The 23,467-nt window shown below is 42.7% G+C and overlaps 1 protein-coding gene across 2 annotated transcripts; it reads left to right on the top strand.

Annotated features, from left to right (window-relative positions):
* The first annotated feature begins 8,117 nt into the window (after positions 1-8,117).
* ZP1 (zona pellucida glycoprotein 1) lies at positions 8,118-22,928 on the top strand. Of its 2 annotated transcripts, XM_070767331.1 has the most exons (14): positions 8,118-8,392; positions 10,089-10,207; positions 11,249-13,726; positions 13,777-13,894; positions 14,211-15,569; positions 16,886-17,029; positions 17,911-18,095; positions 18,197-18,294; positions 18,765-18,892; positions 18,983-19,172; positions 19,457-19,607; positions 20,176-20,260; positions 22,114-22,230; positions 22,756-22,928. In XM_070767331.1, the coding sequence occupies exons 1-14, from the start codon at positions 8,206-8,208 to the stop codon at positions 22,875-22,877; spliced, it is 5,481 nt and encodes a 1,826-aa protein (XP_070623432.1). In that variant the 5' UTR covers positions 8,118-8,205; the 3' UTR covers positions 22,878-22,928. The 2 variants fall into 2 exon arrangements, with proteins under 2 accessions (XP_070623432.1, XP_070623425.1); XM_070767324.1 differs by having other exon boundaries at positions 8,147-8,392; positions 11,249-15,569.
* The last annotated feature ends 539 nt before the right edge of the window (positions 22,929-23,467 follow it).

The raw sequence follows: 23,467 nt of genomic DNA, 5'->3' as shown, positions 1-23,467 counted from the left end.
GACCAGAATCTTTTATAGTATGGGCTCAGTCCTGATTGGTTGACGGACGAGGTCAACCTACTGACTGCTGCCTCCGCCTCTTTGGAGAATCAACCTGGAAGTAAGGAGAAACTTTCTGATGGTGACAGCAATCAACCAGTGGAACAGCTTGCCAGTGGAGATTGTGAGAGCCCCAACAATTGTGACCTTCAAGGGGAGATTGGACTGTCTCAAATGGGGTAGGAACTCTTGCTTGGGGGGGGGGGGCAGCTGGACTAGATGACCTGCAAGGTCCCCTCCAACTAGAATGAATGAAGGAACGAATGAACAAACAAACAAATGATCACATAGCCCCATCAGGCATCTCAATCTCAAAGGTCCAAAAGGGTGTAAAAATCATTCTACTTCCCACGCCAGCTGGTCAACTGTCTCAGAACTGACGCTAAGACACTTTGCTTCTGATGACTAAATAAATGGAGTTTGCCTCCAAATTTATCCACTCTTGCATTTTTCTCCCAGTTTGGAACAAATGGCTTTTTTTCCCAACAGTACTGTGGAAGATGAGTAAAGAGTTAGTGGTGTGGATGGATCCCTTTCCCCTTTGCACATACAGTACAATAAATAGCCGCCCCGAGTCTGCGGAGAGGGGAGGCATACAAATCTAAATAAACATAAACAACATAAACAAATACCTCTATTTGAGTACACAAATTATAGACCTAAACCCAGAGACATGGCCGTGGGTTCCAATTGAGTTCAGTTCTTTATTTGCTCACACTTAATAGGCAGAAGCTTGCCAAACTATTTTTAACTTACTACATATATCCTGAAAGATTTTAGGGAGAGGCTTCCCTAAACCTCTTCCACCCACCACCCACCTCTGACTAGCTTGGGACCATCCAGTGTCTTAATCCAGGCCTCTTTCAAGGAAATCTCTGGATTGCCAAAGGCCTGCTCCTCTGTACATTTCATCACATCAATTTCTCTACACGTCCACTTAACATACACCTCCCCACCACCCCTGTTTCATCATTTTTGCTATTTTGGGATTTAAATATTTGAGGAGTCATGACAACCCAGCGCCCTTAACTGTCTGGGCAAGCTTATCTGAGAGTAAGATGTAAGCAATAAATCATCTGCATAAGGTAATATGGACAAGTTCCCATTACCCACATTTCCTGGGCAAACAAAATTATCCATTTGGAGCTGGAATGACCTACTAATTAATACGTAGATGAAAGAGGAGCAGGGCAAGCAAACATCATGCGATTAATGATTAATGTAAATAACCTTTATCTAATTTAACCCGTAACTTGTTTCTGATAAAATCAAAAGCATACACAGAAATCCACAAAATTGTTGAGTATCCTACTCTAAAACCTGCCTGCTACCCTACAAATACATTGTTTCATTGACGTTACATAGATGTTTTACATGCATCCGGCTGTGTTGTTAATCAGCCTAATTGGTCTATAATTCCCAAAATAATTACCTTTTTTAAATATTGGGATCACTGGAATTGCACTCCAACTGCTCTTGAGGGAGTTGGTGTGAGCAGTTAGCATTATTAAAAAGTTCGCCCAAAATAGGCTTCTACCAAACAGTATTAACTTTTAATGAATCTCCAAGGGTATAATCTTCTCCTGGGCCTTTGCCTGAGACAAAGTCAGAATTATGGGTTCAATTTCTTTCTGAGAGATAGGGGGGTAGAGAATAAGATTTGGATTAATTGGAGAATTGTCCTGGGTGAGATAGGAAGCAAACGATCTATTGTAATGATTCTTCCATTCATTTTTGGATTATCTAGTTTCTAAGAAGTTCTTATCTTCATCCAAATTGGCTTTCTAGAATAATGCTGTATTTTAAAAATCTATGGCAGGAGAGAGTGCTAAAGAATTATTTAATATATTTTCTTGTTCTTTAGGAGAAGTTTATATTCCCCCTCCCTTTTTTTCCCTAAGCAGCACTATGATTACCCATGTGGAATAATTTTCTTTTGTTTTCCTTGACAAATTGCTAAACATTCAACATACTGCTATAGTCTTAAACGAAACTATCTTTTATGCAGATATAATAGGGTGTTTAATTTTGGTCAACTTTCCATTCCATTAAAGAAACATAGAAGTCTGACGGCAGAAAAAGACATCATGGTCCATCTAGTCTGCCCTTATACTATTTTCTGTATTTTATCTTAGGATGGATATATGTTTATCCCAGGCATGTTTAAATTCAGTTACTGTAGATTTATCTACCACATCTGCTGGAAGTTTGTTCCAAGGATCTACTACTCTTTCAGTAAAATAATATTTTCTCATGTTGCTTTTGATCTTTCCCCCAACTAACTTCAGATTGTGTCCCCTTGTTCTTGTGTTCACTTTCCTATTAAAAACACTTCCCTCCTGGACATTATTTAACCCTTTATTATATTTAAATGTTTCGATCATGTCCCCCCCTTTTCCTTCTGTCCTCCAGACTATACAATTGAGTTCATTAAGTCTTTCCTGATACATTTTATGCTTAAGACCTTCCACCATTCTTGTAGCCCGTCTTTGGACCCGTTCAATTCTGTCAATATCTTTTTGTAGGTGAGGTCTCCAGAACTGAACACAGTATTCCAAATGTGGTCTCACCAGCATTCTATATAGCGGGATCATAATCTCCCTCTTCCTGCTTGTTATACCTCTAGCTATGCAGCCAAGCATCCTACTTGCTTTCCCTACCGCCTGACTGCACTGTTCACCCATTTTGAGACTGTCAGAAATCACTACCCCTAAATCCTTTTCTTTTGAAGTATTTGCTAACACAGAACTGCCAATACAATACTCAGATTGAGGATTCCTTTTCCCCAAGTGCATTATTTTACATTTGGAAACATTAAACTGCAGTTTCCATTTATTTTACCATTTATCTAGTAAAGCTAAATCATTTACCATATTACAGACGCCTCCAGGAATATCAACCCTATTGCACACTTTAGAGTCATCGGCAAATAGGCAAACCTTCCCTACCAAACCTTCCCCCATGTCACTCACAAACATATTAAAAAGAATAGGACCCAGAACAGACCCTTGTGGCACACCGCTTGTAACCTGACTCTGCTCAGAATACTCGCCATTAACAATAACTCTCTGATGTCTATGTTTCAGCCAGCTGCAAATCCATTGAACTATCCAGGGATTAAGTCCAATCTTCACTAATTTATCTATCAGCTCTTTATGTGGAACAGTATCAAAGGCTTTGCTGAAGTCCAGGTAGGCAATATCCACGGCACCACCTTCATCCAACACCTTTGTGACATAGTCAAAGAAATCAATGAGATTAGTCTGACATGATTTGCCTTCAGTAAAGCCATGCTGATTTGGGTCCAATAAGTTGTTTTTTAGGTGCTGATTTATCCTCTTTTTGAGTAGAGTCTCCATCATTTTAACTACAACTGATGTCAAGCTAACTGGCCTGTAGTTACCAGCTTCTTCTCTATTGCCCTTCTTGTGAATAGGCACAACACTGGCCATTCTCCAGTCCTCAGGAACTTCTCCTGTTAACAAGGATTTTAACCAATCAGTCAGGGGGGGTAGTAATGACAGATCTGAGTTCTTTAAGAACTCTGGGGTGGATGCCATCTGGACCCATTGCCTTATTTATCTTTAATCGTTCAAGTTCTTCTAAGACATCGGCTTCTAAGATCACTGGAGCTGAATCCGTACAGCTGGAAGCAATGCTATATCCCTCTATAGTATTATTTTGTAAGGTGTCTTTTGAGAAAACTGAACAGAAGTAGCTATTGAAATGGTCAGCGATCTCCTTATTCCCATTAATGCATGTATTATTCCCGGTACTAAGCTTTGTGATGCCGCAGTTTTTCTTCTTCTTATCACTAATATATCTGAAGAAGGTTTTATCCCCCTTCTTTACAGATTTGGCAATTTCTTCCTCTTTTGAGGCTTTAGCAGCATATATTATCTGTTTCGCCTCCTTCTGTCTCATTTTATACACCTCCCTATCAGCTATACTTCCAGACTCTTTATACCTCCTATAGGCAGCCTTTTTTTCATTGACTATAGCCCTTACATCATTGCTAAACCATAGCGGTTTCTTCTTCCTTTTACCTTTAGTTATTTGTCTTACATACAGTCCAGTGGCTTTTAAGATGGCCTTTTTTAATACAGTCCACTGGGTGCTCGCTCCTGCCATTTTATCCCTCCCCTTTAATTCATTATCTAAATATTCCCCCATTGCATTAAAATTTGTTTTTCTGAAATCCAATACTTTGGTTGCATTATAGGATTGCTCACAATGAGTTTTTACATCAAACCACAAACATAGATGGTCACTGCAACCTAAATTTTCTCCCACCTTGACATCTGAAACCCAATTCCCATTCGTAAAAACTAAATCTAGAATATTCTCCCCTCTAGTTGGTGTCTTAACCAGCTGTGCCAGAGCTGCTCCTGTAAAGGCCTCTACTATATTCTTACTTTTGCATGTAAGGACACTGGGGATATTCCAGTAAAGAATTCACAAACTACTGCCATCAGCTGCATATTTGATAAAAACAATAAATAATGTAAAACTTAGGGTGGAGTCTTGCAACAATGGCACTCAAGCTTCTTTTTTTTTAATCTGTTGAGGAACCAAAGCTAACTTTACTCCAAGTCCTTCGTGTTGTCTCTTGCAAACACTACTCTCTATTACACTGGTTTTTTAGCCTACTTGGTTAATGAAACATCTGTAGGAAAATTAGTAATTTTACTAATAGATATTTCTTTACTCTTTCAACATGTTTTCCAACCCAACACAAATCCACTTAACCTGCGGGGTACAAGTTACTTACTCAGCTCTTCTGTTCTTCTGTTTAAGAGCAAAGGTTAAACTAGCATCCTAGACTGCAGTACCAAGAGGACGGATTGTTAGTTACCGTGTATAACCAGAAGGTGGTGCTGTAGTCCTTGTTATTGGATTAAACCAAGTTTTTGCTATCCAAAATTACATGGAATTCTGTATCAAATGTTTTGCCGAAATCAAATTGCAACCACAGTGCATGTCAAGATATTGAAGAAAAATAAAATGTTGTTTTACCTTGAATGGTATAGCTGGAGGAATGGGAGAGGATACATGCTATATAAAACCTGCCTCTGCCTTGCTGGTTAGCAAACATCTTTGTAATTGAAGTTAGAACTTTATTGCTGGTCCCTCCATCTTCAAAAGAGAGTATATCTTTGAAGAGTGATAAACTCTTTGGCTGGAAAAAAAAATTCTGATTCCAGCAAACAAAGTTTGTAGCAGCTCTTACATTTTTTTTATAAATTCCAGAACTAAACAAATTTGTTTTACTGGTAGAGAAGCAGTTGTTCAAGAAATCTAAACTTTGATAAAAAGTACAAGCATATTATAAAATGAAGAATTCCGGGGCAAAGCATTCTGGGGAGAAGAAACTGGCCTGATTTTTTGGGGGGGGAGGAATAGCTGTTTAGCAAACACTTTCCATAAATCCAGAGCAATAGCCAGATATTCAGGAGACTTATTAACTTCTTAAACTTTTTGAAGCAAAAATATGCCTTCATTAAAGTCAACAAGAAGATTTAAAGAAGAGATTGGACAACTATTTCTCTGAAGTGGTGTAGGCTTTCTTGCCTAAGCATGGGATTGAACTAGAAGAACTCCAAAATCCCTTCCAACTCTGTTATTCTAAATCTGTCATTTTAGAAAAGTTTAATTCATCTGAAAGTGAGGAGGTAGGAAGTCATCATTTCACCGTGGTTTTTGAAGCAACAGACTGTTGAAAGCAACCACTGGAAATTCTGAAATCTCTGTATAGGTTGTGGAAGAATTACCAATATTTCAGAGAAGGGCATCTTTAGTACAATACAGTGATACCTTGTCTTACAAACTTAATTGGTTCCGGGACGAGGTTCTTAAGGTGAAAAGTTTGTAAGATGAAACAATGTTTCCCATAGGAATCAATGGAAAAGCGATTAATGCGTGCAAGCCCAAAATTCATCTCTTTTGCCAGCTGAAGCACCCGTTTTTGCACTGCTTGGATTTCCCTGAGGCTCCCCTCCATGGGAAACCCCACCTCCGGACCTCTGTGTTTTTGCGATGCTGCGATTTTATTGAGGCTCCCCTCACTGGGAAACCCCACCTCCAGACTTCCGTTGCCAGCGAAGTGCCCATTTTTGCGCTGCTGGGATTCCCCTTCTGGGATTCTCCTGCAGCATCACAAAAATATGGAAGTCCGGAGGTGGGGTTTCCCATGGAGGGGAGCCTCAAGGAATCCCAGCAGCGCAAAAAATGGGTGGTTCGCTGGCAACGGAAGTCCGGAGGCGGGGCATCCCAGCGGCAGTGGTGGGTTTGTAAGGTGAAAATAGTTTGTAAGAAGAGGCAAAGAAATCTTAAACCCCGGGTTTGTATCTCGAAAAGTTTGTATGACGAGGAGTTTGTAAGACGAGGTATCACTGTACAGCATTATTGGATAGATGGTCCTTCCTTCCCAAAACTTTCACCAAGATCCATTCCCACATTGGTTTTAAACAGACTCACTTCCTGGCAAGGCATTTCAGAGTAGAAGTATGAAACTAACAGCCATGTGAAGGTTTACCAGATTCTAGGAGTAACATTATTTGAGAAGAAGCAGAATTAAAGATAATAATAGTTGGAGGTTCCTAAGAGCAACATTAAAATTCATCCTGGTAATCCCACATTGCAAAACAACACTCTTAACAATCCATATATGTGTGGACATGCGGTGAAATGAGAATATTGTGATAATAATACAGGGATCATGGAAAATACATTTAACTTTCTCAAGTTGTGAATCTGTGTCTTTTTTATTGCACTTTAAAATCTCCTCCAAAGGAGGTGATAATTTTTAATTTTTCAACGTTAATTCTTTTGCCCATCTTCTCCAAAGTTTGGATCCCCTGTTCTTTAAGAACTTTAGAAACCCTTGATAGTAATTATGACTGTTTATTAGCATTTAGGTTTTTAGTCACATATCTTTGGACCATCTAGTGGTTACCTGCATTTTTGCAGCCCAAATCATGACTGGAACAAATATACCAAACATACTAAATGAAAAGATTACAATCATCTACCTCAGTGGTGTTGTATTGGTATAGATGTGTTTAGGATCAGAATGGAATTAACATTAAAGTTAATGCAATCTAGTATAAGGCAAAGAAAGGCAATATAAATTGCAAAGTAGTGACCATATGCCCAAATGGTAAAGATTATAAAATCCATGAATACAATGAAAAGAATGCAATAAACAATATCTTACCAGTCAGAAAATAGAGGCTGAAACACTTATTTCATAGTGTTTTCATTTTCCAATCTTGGGGCTCAGTTTTTTACAAGAGGGAGGTATGAGTAGATTGGGTTACTCTAAAGTTTGCAGAAAGACAAAAAGATTCAAGAAAAAGAAAAAGCTCAGGGATGAAACCTAAAACTGACTAATCAAGACTAAATTAGTGTCTAGATGAAGAAAAATGAAAAGCTATGGGTGGCAAGAATCATGGTTGAAGTACTTTGAAATTATACGTTATAATATTGTGGGCTGCTGTTTAATTTCTTTTTTTAAAAACCCTACACCATAAAAATAATTAAACCTGCACCCTTCATAACAAATTTCTGGTTGATCTAGTTTCCCTGCAGAGTGTATTTTCTCTTAAACAGCTTCAGCATGCAATAGGCTGAAATTCAACTGGACAAGCTACACCAATCTTGCTAAATTTCTGTTTGCCCTAAAAATTTCTAAGAAAATGAAAGCAATGCAGTCTCAGAAAGAAAGACGGCATAAGAAAAAAATGTAAAGAACTGAGACAGAACATCTGCTACTAAAGTCTATGTAAAAGGTAGTTTATATAGCCCTACCGAATGTAGTGGAACTGGCTTCCAATTCAGTAAGTATATGTGGAATTGTATCATTCTCTAATCAGCAATAATTCCTAAAGTGAATTACTTTTACAGCCCAGTTGAAAAAAGGATGAGAGAAAAATGTGCCTGTTTCATGAATACTATGCATGTTTCACTTTTGGTTGAGTTTTGTTCTTTTGACCCTGTCCCTCATTTAGCCTCTACAGATCCCCAGGTGCAGATACTGCTGGGTGAATTTTCATTTCAGCCAATCAACCTCTCCCCTTGCTCTTTTAATAGTTCCAGTTCTCCCACCCTTCCGTTTTTACCAGCAGTAGCAGCTTGTTGGTGCAGCATTCGTTGGCTGCTACAACCATGGGGTGGGGTTGTAGTGGTTCCCTAAGTTTAGTAATCCTAGTAATTCTGAAGTTATGTCACGGGCAAGCAGATGTCTGGAAAGCTGGCACGGAAGCCATCCAGTATCACTATAACTGCAGAGATGATGGTGTGCAATTGCTTGTGTTTCCAAGTCACGGCCAAGAGATTCGCTTTAAAGTTGTGGGTAAGTACAATAGTCTGCTTTCCTGAAAAATACTTAATTGGAGTTGTAACATCTCTTGTAACAAGAGGATACTTGGGTCTGTAGGGGACTTTATGCTTACAACGCATAGTAATCCTTTTCTGGTTTGGTGTGGTGGCTACTCCTATATTTAGTGTTACTGAGCAAAAGGAAGTTAGACAACTTTCTCCATGTGAATGAACAGTTGATATCAAGTTGACTCAGAATATCTAATTGCCATTTCTACAACTTAGAATAAATGTAGCCTTTCCTTTCTAAGGAGAGACATGTTAATTTAAAGAAGCCAGCAAGCAGAAGGAGCCTGGCAATACTTCTTCCAACTAACTTTACTAAAAGGCATCACCTTAAGCCTCCTTTCACCTCTCATATTTTATTCTCTGTTGTTTATTGGCCAGGGGTGGGCCACTGCCTGGAGGGGGGGGGGACACAGTGGGGTAGAGAAAATGGAGCTCCACCCCAGAGCACCCAAACTGAACTGAAAGAAGTTGAAAGAAAATGCAGGGCATCCTGCATAAGCCACGCCCACAGTGTGAGAGTAAAAATTTGGTATCCCTTCACTGCCCAGAGAGTATTGTGGTTAGAGGTATTTAAACCCACATTGCCCACAATTAGTGAACTTGTAGGGCAATTAGCATGAAATTGTAGTGAAAAGAGCAAGGGGAAAAACAATCTATTGGCAATCCATGGTTTACAAGCAAGTTCCTTCTAACATAATTTTGGCTAGATAATCTGATGTGGAATATTTAATAGGGACAGGAAACCTTACAAAGAAATTAGAGCACTAGGAAAGATTAACAACTTCTAGAAGTGTGCAAGGAATAATTCCTCAATCCTTGGGGAGAGAAATTGGAAGTTTAGAAATGCAAAGTCAGGAAAGCTATTCACAAATTTTGGCTTTTTAAAAGAAGCTGCTTGTTATTACTTACTAAGGTTTTTGTAGTTTCTTTTTTGATATAATTTAATCTAGTAAACTATATCAAATAAACTATAATTGGTCAATTCTTACAATGAACTACGGCATGATTTACAAATCCTCATGGCTGGACCAAACAAATTAATTTGTGACTGTTGTAGCTTCCTCTTTCTGGGAGGTAACTTCAACACCTGGTTTATCAAATAAACTATAATTGGTCAGTTCCTACAATGAACTACGGCATGATTTACAAATCCTCATGGCTGGACCAAACAAATTAATTTGTGACTATTGTAGCTTCCTCTTTCTGAAAGGTAACTTCAATACCTGGTTTATCAAATAAACTATAATTGGTCAGTTCCTACAATGAACAGCAGCATGATTTACAAATCCTCATGGCTGGACCAAACAAATTAATTTGTGACTATTGTAGCTTCCTCTTTCTGGGAGGTAACTTCAACACCTGGAATTCTCCAGCAGGCATCCTTATTGAAGAGAATTCTGTAAATTGCTGTCCAAAGTTAGTTGTTTAACTGTACTGTAGAGGAAGCTCCAAGAATTCATAACAAATACAAATTACAGAAATTAAATTCTTCAATCTGCTTCTAGCCTTTATATCTCTTCAGGAATGGTGGGATGTTGTTATGATGACCGTGTAGGTAATCCAAAGAACACATAAAAGCAGAGCCTATTAATGCTACTGCCTTTGGAATCTTTTTGAATATAAAGGCATTTCATACTTAATGCATTAATTTTTGTCAACAGATGAATTTAGGAAAGCCTTTGAAGTTCCCAATTGTTCCATCTGCCGTCACATGATCACGTCACATAATAGGACAGTTGCCTTCTTTGCTGGCTATGGTGGCTGTGGTGTAATATATAAGGTGAGACTTTGCTAGAAAATGCTGGGGGTGGGGATGTACGTATTGTATTTCTGAATTTCTACCTAAAAGAGCTTTTCCCAATCAGATATTTTAGGCTTACATTTGCATCAACCAAAAACAATGTTAGCTAAAACTTAGGAGAATTGCCACCCCCAAATCTCAGCAGGCTGGGAAAGGCAGAAATATAATTTATGTAGACACCTAAGTCTGCATTCCCCCCACCCCCCAAATATACAGGCAATGCAAAAATCACAGGGATTGATTTCTGAAACACAGAAGCTAGAGTTGCTATCAAACTAATCAGACCAGCAGGGATTCAGTTCATTCTAAGAAACTGAAGAGAGAAAAGGTATTGGACAACCCTCTCTCTAATTAACATCAAGGTAAAGTGAAAGAGGGGAATTCTGTTATTACCATATTGTGTTCTTAGCCGTACAGAGAAGTAGTTTCTTGGTCTGCTCTACCCAATAGGGCTAGTGGGTCCCCTACAGCGGTAGCAGATTCTAAAACCCTTTGCAACCAGTTCACGTGCATGTGTGATGCCTTTGCACATGCACAGAAACGTCCAGGGTGGTGGAGCATCCCACCGGCACTACTGGTTCGCAGAACTGGGCCAAACTGAGAACAACCTACCACTTATTCACATATCAAAAAAAGTCTACGGAGAGGGGCGGCATACAAATCTAATAGATAGATAGATAGATAGATAGATAGATAGATAGATTGATAGATAGATAGATAGATAGATAGATAGATAGATAGATAGATAGATAGATAGATAGATAGATAGATAGATAGATAGATAGATGTGTTAAAAACAATACCAGAAGGGAAATGCCATATTGCAAACTACTGTCATTTGGGAATGCTAATTCTGAAAGATGGGAGAGGTCCTTGCCAATTTTACTGTTAAAACATTTTCTGAAGCATAGCAATTAATGTAAAAACATCCAAAGAGATTTAAATAAAACTTAAGTGTTCATGTGTGTGTATTTATACTAAAAGCTTACATTGTAACATTTTGGATTAACATTTTTCTAGGATGGCATACATCACCTGAGAGTCCAATTAGAGGAACTAATACAGAACCGAACAGTAGCTGCTCATGAAATCAACATGATCTGCCCCATGCTACAGAAGAATGTCACAACCCCAGAGAAGAATTTGAACCATGTGAACCAGCAACAACCTGCTGTAGTGCACCCAGGAGTGTCCCAACCCGGCCTAGTTCACCCCATCCAGCCGGGACAGATACGCCCCATCCAGCCAGGACAGGAGCACCCAGGAATGTTTCAACCCGGCCTAGTTCTCCCCGTCCATCCAGGACAGGTGCACCCCATTCAGCCAGGACAGGTACGCCCCTTTCAACCAGGCCTAGTTCTCCCCATCCAGCCAGGACAAGAGCGCCCAGGAGTGTCTCAACCTGGCCTAGTTCTCCCCATCCAGCCAGGACAGGAGCGCCCAGGAGTGTCTCGACCCGGCCTAGTTCTTCCCATCCAGCCAGGACAGGAGCGCCCAGGAGTGTCTCAACCTGGCCTAGTTCTCCCCATCCAGCCAGGGCAGGAGCGCCCAGGAGTGTCTCAACCTGGCCTAGTTCTTCCCATCCAGCCAGGACAGGAGCGCCCAGGAGTGTCTCGACCCGGCCTAGTTCTTCCCATCCAGCCAGGACAGGAGCGCCCAGGAGTGTCTCAACCTGGCCTAGTTCTCCCCATCCAGCCAGGGCAGGAGCGCCCAGGAATGTCTCGACCCGGCCTAGTTCTCCCCATCCAGCCAGGACAGGAGCGCCCAGGAGTGTCTCGACCCGGCCTAGTTCTTCCCATCCAGCCAGGACAGGAGCGCCCAGGAGTGTCTCAACCTGGCCTAGTTCTCCCCATCCAGCCAGGGCAGGAGCGCCCAGGAGTGTCTCAACCTGGCCTAGTTCTTCCCATCCAGCCAGGACAGGAGCGCCCAGGAGTGTCTCGACCCGGCCTAGTTCTTCCCATCCAGCCAGGACAGGAGCGCCCAGGAGTGTCTCAACCTGGCCTAGTTCTCCCCATCCAGCCAGGGCAGGAGCGCCCAGGAATGTCTCGACCCGGCCTAGTTCTCCCCATCCAGCCAGGACAGGAGCGCCCAGGAGTGTCTCGACCCGGCCTAGTTCTTCCCATCCAGCCAGGACAGGAGCGCCCAGGAGTGTCTCGACCCGGCCTAGTTCTTCCCATCCAGCCAGGACAGGAGCGCCCAGGAGTGTCTCAACCTGGCCTAGTTCTCCCCATCCAGCCAGGGCAGGAGCGCCCAGGAATGTCTCGACCCGGCCTAGTTCTCCCCATCCAGCCAGGACAGGAGCGCCCAGGAGTGTCTCGACCCGGCCTAGTTCTTCCCATCCAGCCAGGACAGGAGCGCCCAGGAATGTCTCGACCCGGCCTAGTTCTTCCCATCCAGCCAGGACAGGAGCGCCCAGAAGTGTCTCAACCTGGCTTAGTTCACCCTATCCAGCCAGGACAGGAGCGCCCAGGAATGTCTCGACCCGGCCTAGTTCTCCCCATCCAGCCAGGACAGGAGCGCCCAGGAGTGTCTCGACCCGGCCTAGTTCTTCCCATCCAGCCAGGACAGGAGCGCCCAGGAGTGTCTCGACCCGGCCTAGTTCTTCCCATCCAGCCAGGACAGGAGCGCCCAGGAGTGTCTCAACCTGGCCTAGTTCTCCCCATCCAGCCAGGGCAGGAGCGCCCAGGAATGTCTCGACCCGGCCTAGTTCTCCCCATCCAGCCAGGACAGGAGCGCCCAGGAGTGTCTCGACCCGGCCTAGTTCTTCCCATCCAGCCAGGACAGGAGCGCCCAGGAATGTCTCAACCCGGCCTAGTTCTTCCCATCCAGCCAGGACAGGAGCGCCCAGAAGTGTCTCAACCTGGCTTAGTTCACCCTATCCAGCCAGGACAGGAGCGCCCAGGAATGTCTCAACCCGGCCTAGTTCACCCTGTCCATCCAGGACAGGTACGCCCCATCCAACCAGGACAGGAGCGCCCAGGAATGTCTCGACCTGGCCTAGTTCTCCCCACCCAGCCAGGACAGGTACGCCCCATCCAGCCAGGACAGGTACGCCCCATCCAGCCAGGACAGGAGCACCCAGGAATATCTCAACCCGGCCTAGTTCTCCCCGTCCAGCCAGGACAGGACCGCCCAGGAGTGTCTCGACCCGGCCTAGTTCACCCTGTCCATCCAGGACAGGTACTCCCCATCCAGCCAGGACAGGTACGCCCCATCCAGCCAGGACAGGAGCGCCCAGGAATATCTCAACCCGGCCTAGTTCACCCTGCCCATCCAGGACAGGTACGCCCCATCCAGCCAGGACAGGTGCGCCCAGGAATATCTCAACCCGGCCTAGTTCTCCCCATCCAGCCAGGACAGGAGCGCCCAGGAATGTCTCGACCCGGCCTAGTTCTCCCCGTCCAGCCAGGACAGGAGCGCCCAGGAGTCTCTCAACCTGGCTTAGTTCACCCTGTCCAGCCAGGACAGGAGCGCCCAGGAGTGTCTCGACCCGGCCTAGTTCACCCCGTCCAGCCAGGACAGGATCGCCCAGGAGTGTCTCAACCCAGCCTACTTCACCCTGTCCAGCCAGGACAGGAGCGCCCAAGCCAGCCAGGACAGGAGCGCCCAGGAATATCTCAACCCGGCCTAGTTCTCCCCGTCCAGCCAGGACAGGAGCGCCCAGGGGTGTCTCGACCCGGCCTAGTTCACACTGTCCATCCAGGACAGGTACGCCCCATCCAGCCAGGACAGGAGCGCCCAGGAATATCTCAACCTGGCCTAGTTCTCCCCATCCAGCCAGGACAGGAGCGCCCAGGAGTGTCTCAACCTGGCCTAGTTCTCCCCATCCAGCCAGGACAGGAGCGCCCAGGAGTGTCTCGACCCGGCCTAGTGCACCCCGTCCAGCCAGGACAGGGGCACCCAGGAATGTCTCGACCCGGCCTAGTTCACCCTGTCCATCCAGGACAGGAGCGCCCCATCCAGCCAGGACAGGAGCGCCCAGGAATATCTCAACCCGGCCTAGTTCTCCCCGTCCAGCCAGGACAGGAGCGCCCAGGAGTGTCTCGACCCGGCCTAGTTCACCCTGTCCATCCAGGACAGGTACGCCCCATCCAGCCAGGACAGGTGCGCCCAGGAATATCTCAACCCGGCCTAGTTCTCCCCATCCAGCCAGGACAGGAGCGCCCAGGAATGTCTCGACCCGGCCTAGTTCTCCCCGTCCAGCCAGGACAGGAGCGCCCAGGAGTCTCTCAACCTGGCTTAGTTCACCCTGTCCAGCCAGGACAGGAGCGCCCAGGAGTGTCTCGACCCGGCCTAGTTCACCCCGTCCAGCCAGGACAGGCGCGCCCAGGGGTGTCTCGACCCGGCCTAGTTCACCCTGTCCATCTAGGACAGGAGCGCCCCATCCAGCCAGGACAGGAGCAGCCAGGAATATCTCATCCCGGCCTAGTTCTCCCCGTCCAGCCAGGACAGGAGCGCCCAGGAGTGTCTCAACCCGGCCTAGTTCACCCCGTCCATCCAGGACAGGGGCACCCAGGAATGTCTCGACCCGGCCTAGTTCACCCTGTCCATCCAGGACAGGAGCGCCCCATCCAGCCAGGACAGGAGCGCCCAGGAATATCTCAACCCAGCCTAGTTCACCCTGTCCATCCAGGACAGGAGCGCCCCAACCAGCCAGGACAGGAGCGCCCAGGAGTGTCTCGACCCGGCCTAGTTCACCCTGTCCAGCCAGGACAGGTACGCCCCATCCAGCCAGGACAGGAGCGCCCTGGAATATCTCAACCCGGCCTAGTTCTCCCCAACCAGCCAGGACAGGAGCGCCCAGGAATATCTCAACCTGGCCTAGTTCTCCCCATCCAGCCAGGACAAGAGCGCCCAGGAGTGGCTCGACCCAGCCTAGTTCACCCCGTCAAGCCAGGACAGGAGCGCCCAGGAGTGGCTCAACCCGGCCTAGTTCACCCTGTCCAGCCAGGACAGGAGCGCCCAGGAATATCTCAACCTGGCCTAGTTCTCCCCATCCAGCCAGGACAGGAGCGCCCAGGAGTGTCTGGATCCGGCCTAGTTCAACCCATCCAGCCAGGACAGGTACGCCCCATTCAGCCAGGACAGGAGCACCCAGGAGTGTCTCAACCCGGCCTAATTCACCCCAGCCAGCCAGGACAGGAGCGCCCCATCCAGACTGGCCTAATGCATCCTGTTGTGTCACAACCTGGCTTAGTGCATCCAGGGCAGTTGCAGCCAGGCCTCCTGTATCCAGGTGAATCCCAACATGGCCAGCCTCTTCCACTTCAGCCAGACCATGTTCATCCAGTGGAATCCTTTCCTGGGCATGTGGATCCAATTATCATCCAGTCTAGTCTAGGTATGTGGATGTTCTGTTACTGAAACCTGTGTTTTTTCCAGTATCGTACATGTACAGTATGGAGCATAAGCTGTAACTTTGGAAAAGTAACTTTGGTTTCTGGTTTTATATTTTTTATCTATGAATGAACAGATCTTATCATACAGTGAGAAAGAAATTGATATACAGTGGTCCCCTGACTTTCACGGGTCCAACTTTCATGGAAAGTCTATACCATGGGTTTTCAAAAAATATTATTTAAAAAATACTCCATGGTTTTTTTGGACACCAAGGGTTTTTCAGGGCCGCCCTATGTACAATACTGTGTGTTTTAACTCTCCTTCCCCCCCCCCCCACCCTAGCCATCGTGCTTCTTTAAATAAAAGCTCTGCTTCCGCCCCAGCCTCCCGATCCCTTCTCTTTAATACTCGGAGCGTTTATATGCTCCACTTGAAGCCGAGCCTTACTGCCGCCCGCTGCCACTGCAGCAAGTGCAGCAAAGCCCCCAGTTTGCCACCCCGTTGCCCCTGCGTGTTCTGGGGATAAGTAAAACCAGAAATGGAGGAGGGAGGGGGAAGAAGGAAAGAAGGGAGCACCTCTACTTGCGTAAATTTGACTTTCGCAGGTGGTCTTGGAACATATTCCCCACAAAAGTCAAGAGACCACTGTATAGGTATTATTGCTCTATATTGCTTTTTTCATTCTTGTTTTTCTTATTTATATATTATTAAATCCTGTGTGTCTGTAAGCTTTAACTGAGTGAAACGGTACCTCATTGGCCAAAATGTTTTCAACCAAATTACCTCAAATTAACTTATGCATTCTAACTTATAGAATGCATTCAAAATCTGGGACCCATGACACTTGTAGACTTGAAATCTGGCAAGTTTTATAAAATATTTTTGACATAAAACTTATTGAAGTATTTTATGATTTTGTACAAAATGTCATGCAACATTTCGTGTCACCTCCTGATTTTTGACTGCTTTACAGTTCAACATGGGCTATTTTCCATGGAGATATATTAATAACTCTTGATGTCCATTTAAAGTTTTGCTATGTTAGAAAGCATTGAGAAATCCAGTAAGGAAGTATCTCTGAAATGACCAAACAGGTCACATGTGATGTCTAGTTGTCTTTATGTTTAGGTATAAAGCTCTTCTAGTTTTCAGGTTTTTGTGAATTTCTGCCCTTCTCCCTTTGTTCCTATGAATCACAAGAGTTTGTGATGTCAAACTCAAACCAGAAAAAAACTTTATGATTTATTAGATACATGCATCTAGTCATTATGAGCTAATTTTCTATTTTCTAAACAATGTAATTTCTCATACTTCTAGGTCGCCATCTAACTCAGCAGCAATGCCAGGTTTCTTCTGGGAGAATACCCTGTGCAGATATACAAGGACCAACAGCTTGTCATCAGACTGGATGCTGTTATGATGCTAGGGATCAGGTGACTCCATGCTACTATGGCAACACAGGTAAAAAGTAAAAAAAAAATGCTGAGTCTCCTGTCATTGCTGTACTTTGAAAGTAAAATGTCTTGTTTGCTCTCAGCCAGTAACTAGGAACACTGCTGAGACAGTATTTTCATTCTTCACAGCATTCTATCAAATAAGATCATTTTCATAAAAAAGGGTTTACAGACAAGTCATATCCGTTTTAAGGTATTCCATATTGTTTAGGATTTGTTGTTATGCCCTATACCATTGTTTCCCAACCTTGGCAACTTGAAGATATTTGTACTTCAATTCCCAGAATTCCCCAGCCAGTGTTCGCTGGCTGGGGAATTCTGGGAGTTGAAGTCCAAATATCTTCAAGTTGCCAAGGTTGGGAAACACTGCCCTATACAACTCAAAGTGGCAAACTTATTCATATTCCTCCTTTCCCCTCTCACAACAACAGCTCTGTAAGGTGAGCTGGGTGAGACTGAATACCTAGCCCAACATTATCCAGCTGGTTTTTCATGCCTAAAGTGAGACTAGCATTCACTATTTTCTGTTTCTAGGCCAGCGCTTTAACTACCGCACCAAACTATAGTGGAACACCAAGGTGTTCATTGGGACAACTTTCCAAATTCTCAATAACTCTAGAAATTATTCATTGGGCCCTTTGCAGATTACACATTGATTCATATTGTTGAAGCTTATTCTAGATACACTTTTATTTTTAATTTGAGAAGCATCAAAGCAGCAGTGAGAAGGCAGCTGAGCAAAAGATTTTCTGCTCTCAGTCTGATGAGACTGGGCAAGAGAACTATCACTTCTGCCTTTTCCTGAAAATAAACACACACACACACACACACACACACACAAATTCTTGATCTGTTTGACTTGTAATCACTGCACTTTGTGTCTTGCAGTCACTGTTCAATGCCTTCGAGATGGCTACTTCATCTTGGTAATCTCCAGGGATATGTTGGATTATCCGATCATACTGGAGAGTGTCAAACTCTCCTATGCCCAAGCTGGTTGCGGTCTAGCCAGGAAAACAGACTCTTTCTTGGTCTTCCACTTTCCTCTCACACACTGTGGCACAACTGTTCAGGTGAGGATGCTGTCTAGACAAGTGCTAATTTATCTGGAACTTGAAGGTTCTTTAATTTAATTACTAGACCATATAAACATGCCTGTTCGTTGTTCTTCTAGGTGACTGGTGGCAAATTGATATACGAAAACCAGCTCGTTTCTGACCTTGACATCCTGAAAGGGCCAGATGGCTCTATTACACGAGATAGTACCTTCATGTATGTTCAGTTTGCCATGTACTGATGAGATAGTTCTCCCTTTAATTTTAAAATATGGATAGTTTTAGTGTTCTAAATACATTTTTATAGATTTGATCTTGGTCTTCTTTAGCTTTTGATTTATGTAGCTATTTTTCCAAACTATTGACCATATTAGCTGATTAGAATGGGAATGGAATTATAGAATGGAATCCAATTATAAAAGGTTCCCCAGTTTTGGCATAGATTGGTTGTGCATCATTTGTAAACTAAGATCCATCTTCCACAGCTCTCCTTTTCAAAGTATCAAACAGTTAAGTGCAGCTTGAGTAACATTTGTTTAGACTGCCATAAATAATCATGTTACAAAAGAGGTTTTTTAACTCAAAATCTTGGAAAGGATAAGTATCTACTAAAACTAAGATTAATTTTGATGATTCTACTCAAAGCAACTGATTTACAAGAAAGTCTCTTCTATCTTGTATGTGTAGGCTTCATGCTCGTTGTATCTACAATGCCACTGATTTCCTGCCGCTTCAGGTTGAAGTGTTCTCACCGCCCAGCCCAGCTCCAATTCTTCAAGTAGGACCGCTCCGGTTTGAACTGCGCATTGCCACAGGTACATTTGTCTTAATGTCTGATATCAAGACCGCTGTGCATTTCCTTACCTTGAAAAACCATACAACCATATTTTGCCTCTTGTCCCCAGATTCAAGCTATACCTCATACTACTCAGATGAACAGTATCCTATTGTGAAGATCCTGAGAGAGCCTGTGCATGTAGAGATTCGCATCCTACAGAGACTGGACCCATCCCTAGTTCTGGTTCTTCATGAGTGCTGGGCTACTCCAAGTGCAAATCCCCTTGAGCAATTACAGTGGCCAATCATAGTAAATGGGTAAGTAAATTTAAAAAATGCTAATTCTCATAGCACTGGGTTGTTTCAATGGCAATGTTTTACTCACTTTATTATATGGCCATCCAATTTAACTAATGTGACTCTGGGTGCTTACAGAAAATTCTGTAAAACCTGGTTAAATCAATTAATAATGATGAAATAATAAAATGCAGATCCAAATAGAAATGAAACCATCACATAATTGGGCCTTCAACGTATTACGATCCTAAGGCTTGGAGAACGAGCCACGTCTTGACAGCCTTTCTAATGCATCTTCTTCCCAGGTGCCCATTTGAAGGAGACAACTACAGAACCCAGCTGATACCCATGGGACCTGCTACGTCAGAGCTTCTCTTTCCTAACCACTACCAGCGTTTCATCATTTACACATTCACATTTGTGGATTCTGTTCCTCAAATGGTGCTAGATGGTTGGGTAAGATGATAAGCAAAATCATTCTTTTTATATTCAGTTTTTCCAGTGAGGGGGCATGTGCACAGTATGCTACTTGAATGTAAAGAGGGGAAATCTGGTAACTACTTTGCTAAGAAAATGGTGTGGTTGGGTTTTTTAATACTAATACAGATCGCACATGTTGCTAAGGAGCAGGTTCTGAAACAAATCTCTGGAGGGCATTAACCTACATTTTAATGGACATTTTGGGGTGAGACAAATACTTTTACTTGTAGACATCTTATATTTCAAATCTGTTTCAGAAATCTTGTTTCTTGAATACTTGTATCTAATAAACTGCTTATGGAGGTTGTGCATATCTTATATCTAAAGAGAGATGGACAAAATATACAATACATTAATTGTTAGAGAACTTCCCATTGCTTGCTTATTTGGGTCTGTTTTAGCAAGGCATTAATGACTACAGATTTTGGAGTTAATCTCTTTATAGAAGTTACAATCTTGTGTGTGTTGAAAATAACTACGATTAGATCTGGCAAGATTGAGGCTGGCCTACACTGTTAACAGACTCATGTTCTATCTTTTCTAGGTATACCTCTTCTGCAGCGTATCTGTTTGCTATCCCTCCGATCGTGATTCCTGCAGAGTTGCATGTCAGCTTCCAGTGGCTTCAAGTAAGTTAGAATGCTTCACTGCCACAGTTTTGGGGGACTTTTCTCTCTCTACGTAGGTGTTCATGAGGCACATAATATATAAAAATAGTTAACATCAATATATCTTGGAATGCAGTGCAAGAATCAGAGGGACATAGAGTCAAATGGTTAAATATTAAGAAGAATTTCCTGATAATGCTCATGATATGACATATCGTTTTTACTGGAGGTTTGCAAATAGAAGATAGTTGCATGTCCAAAATGTTTTAGCAGTTTCTCCATTGAAGAAGGAGTTGGATTAGATAAAGTTTTAAGGGTTCTTTCAACACTGATTAGATGCACTTTAAGTTAAAAAGCACTGGTTTTGAAAATAGTTCTGGAGGAACTCTACATGTGTCTCTCCATTCAGCGCATTACTAATTAACTTTTTGGTTTTGTTTTTCCTGGTAGTAAAATATAAAAGAACAAAGCCTTTGATCTCATTGCCACTAAATTTTATTTTCATTACAAGTTTTTCCAAAGGCTTTTAGAAAATCCAAATATTGAACATGAACAAAGTTATTTTCATTCATTTGGAGGTTATTCTTTAAAAAATGAAATATTGGTGTGTGTGTTTGTATGTGTTTTTGTGTATATACACACACACACATACAGAAAATGTTTAGCATTATAAAATCCGGGCAGATTTTTCCTTTAGTAGGGCTTATATTTCTGTTTGCTTCAATTCTTTTTCATAGGGTTTTCATTAATTTGCCTGATATTAAGCTTACTAATTTGTAATTTCCTGGTTCTCCCATGGATTCATTTTTTTTAAAAAAAATATTTCTACAGAACAGTGATACCTTGTCTTACAAACTTAATTGGTTCCAGGATGAGGTTCTTAAGGTGAAAAGTTTGTAAGACGAAACAATGTTTCCCATAGGAATCAATGGAAAAGCGATTAATGCGTGCAAGCCCAAAATTCACCCCTTTTGCCAGCCGAAGCGCCCGTTTTTGCGCTGCTGGGATTCCCTGAGGCTCCCCTCCATGGGAAACCCCACCTCCGGACTTCTGTGTTTTTGCGATGCTGCTAGGGAATCCCAGCAGCACAAAAACGAGCGCATCGCTGGCAACGGAAGTCCGAAGGTGGGGTTTCCCAGCGAAGGGAGCATCAGTGAAATCGCAACATCGCAAAAACACCGAAGTCCTCGAAACCCCACCTCCGGACCTCTGTGTTTTTGCGATGCTGCGATTTCACTGAGGCTCCCCTTGCTGGGAAACCCCACCTCCGGACTTCCGTTGCAAGTGAAGTACCCATTTTTGCGCTGCTGGGATTCTCCTGCAGCATCACAAAAACACAGAAGTCTGGAGGTGGGGTTTCCCATGGAGTGGAGCCTCAGGGGAATCCCAGCAGCACAAAAACAGGTGCTTCACTGGCAACGGAAGTCTGGAGGTGGTGCATCCCAGCGGTGGCGGTTTGGGTTTGTAAGGTGAAAATAGTTTGTAAGAAGAGGCAAAAAAATCTTAAACCCCGGGTTTGTATCTCGAAAAGTTTGTATGATGAGGCGTTTGTAAGACGAGGTATCACTGTATATGTTTAATTCGTTATGTAAATATTTTTTTTAAATACTTCTACCTCTCACTTTTATTATTGTTTATTATTAATAATTCAAGGCAGCAAACATGTCTAATGCCCATATCTCCTCTTATTTTCCCCATAACAACTCTGTGAGGTGGACTGAACTGAGGGAGTGGTCATTTGAATTTTTCTTTCACAAATTTTATTTTATTTTCAGAACTTTCCCCTTTTATAAGTAAATGGAAATGTATTGCAACCTACCAGGTATTTATCATTTCTATGTATCTTATTGGAGATCCTGTCCTCTATGTCTTAGGAGACCGTCGGTTTTTGAAGGAGGAGAATGAGACAGAATCCTTGGATTTAGTAAGCACTTCTGGAGCTGTAATTTTTCAAGAGAGTATTTCTGATAAAAAAGTTGAGCGGAAGACTGGTAAGTAATTACAATAATATGAGCCAAGAATTAAAATAATATATTTAACATACTTCATATTTTCCTTAAAACACTAACCTCGGAGTTAATGCTTGATACGGATAGTCATTTAAATAGGAATATTTATGTGGATTGTTAAATGGACACCAACTGACAATTATTGCTTTTAATATTCCAGAATGTAATGAAGCTGATACATTATTATTACAGAAAAATCCAAACTGTAAACATCCACTTCCTCTCATTCTATTTACCCCAAGCTGGGGTAATGCTGATAGAATTTGCTAATAATTTTCATCTCAAGCCATTGTATATTCTATAATAGAATAAGTTACATAAAAATTAAGTAAGGGAGCTTTCATAAGAAATATGGACATCATTATATTTTATATACTGCTGTTTCTGTGGCCCCTACAAAATAATCATACTGTAACAAGGAAAATGATTTTCAGTAACTTGGCCAAGTGGCAATTGCTTTGTGAGATGACAATAAGCGAGTTACAAAATGTTTTTTCTTATCCACAGATGTGAACTCCAGTGAAGATATGACTCTGGTGCTTTTGGTGGTATTACCTATCATTGGGATTATCTTATTTATTGCTGTGCTAGTGCTCTGGAAGAAAAGAAGCAAGATGATGAAGTTCTAAATTTGTTATACAAAAAATATATAAATAAAACTATACCCAATGGTTTATAAAGAGTCTCTTGATATTTCAGTTCTTGGTTGACTAGATAGAAAATCTGCCATTAAGTGATTACTTCAGTTCTTATGTAGATGTTATATATCTTCATATCGCTACAATGATTGCAGAAACCCATTTTTGATATCAAAATTCATGCTTTGTTCCCTTTTCTATCTTATGGATCCCCTCTTAAAAACTGCCCTCACACAAACACTGCATGTACAAAGAAGCAATCTCTTATTTTACAGGGTGCGTTCCAAAAGTAAATAGATTTCTGTGTCATGTCCTCTAAGCTTATTGCCAGTGCCTCAATATTGTTTCAAAAGGAGGGATGAAATTAAAAGCACCAGCTTTATTAAATGAAACATAGACGCTTGACGGCAGAAAAAGACCTCATGGGCCATCTAGTCTGCCCGTATACTATTTCCTGTATTTTATCTTAGGATGAATATATATTTATCCCAGGCATGTTTAAATTCAATTAAACATTAAATTAAATGAACCACACGAGAGATTCTAGAGAACATTTCTAGGAATTATTAAGGAGTTTCTGA

Source organism: Erythrolamprus reginae, chromosome 1 (genome assembly GCF_031021105.1).
Source record: "Erythrolamprus reginae isolate rEryReg1 chromosome 1, rEryReg1.hap1, whole genome shotgun sequence".
In the NCBI taxonomy this organism is placed as follows: Eukaryota; Metazoa; Chordata; class Lepidosauria; order Squamata; family Dipsadidae; genus Erythrolamprus; species Erythrolamprus reginae.
Note: the sequence above shows the minus strand (reverse complement) of the source record. Positions and strands in the feature narration are given on the sequence as shown.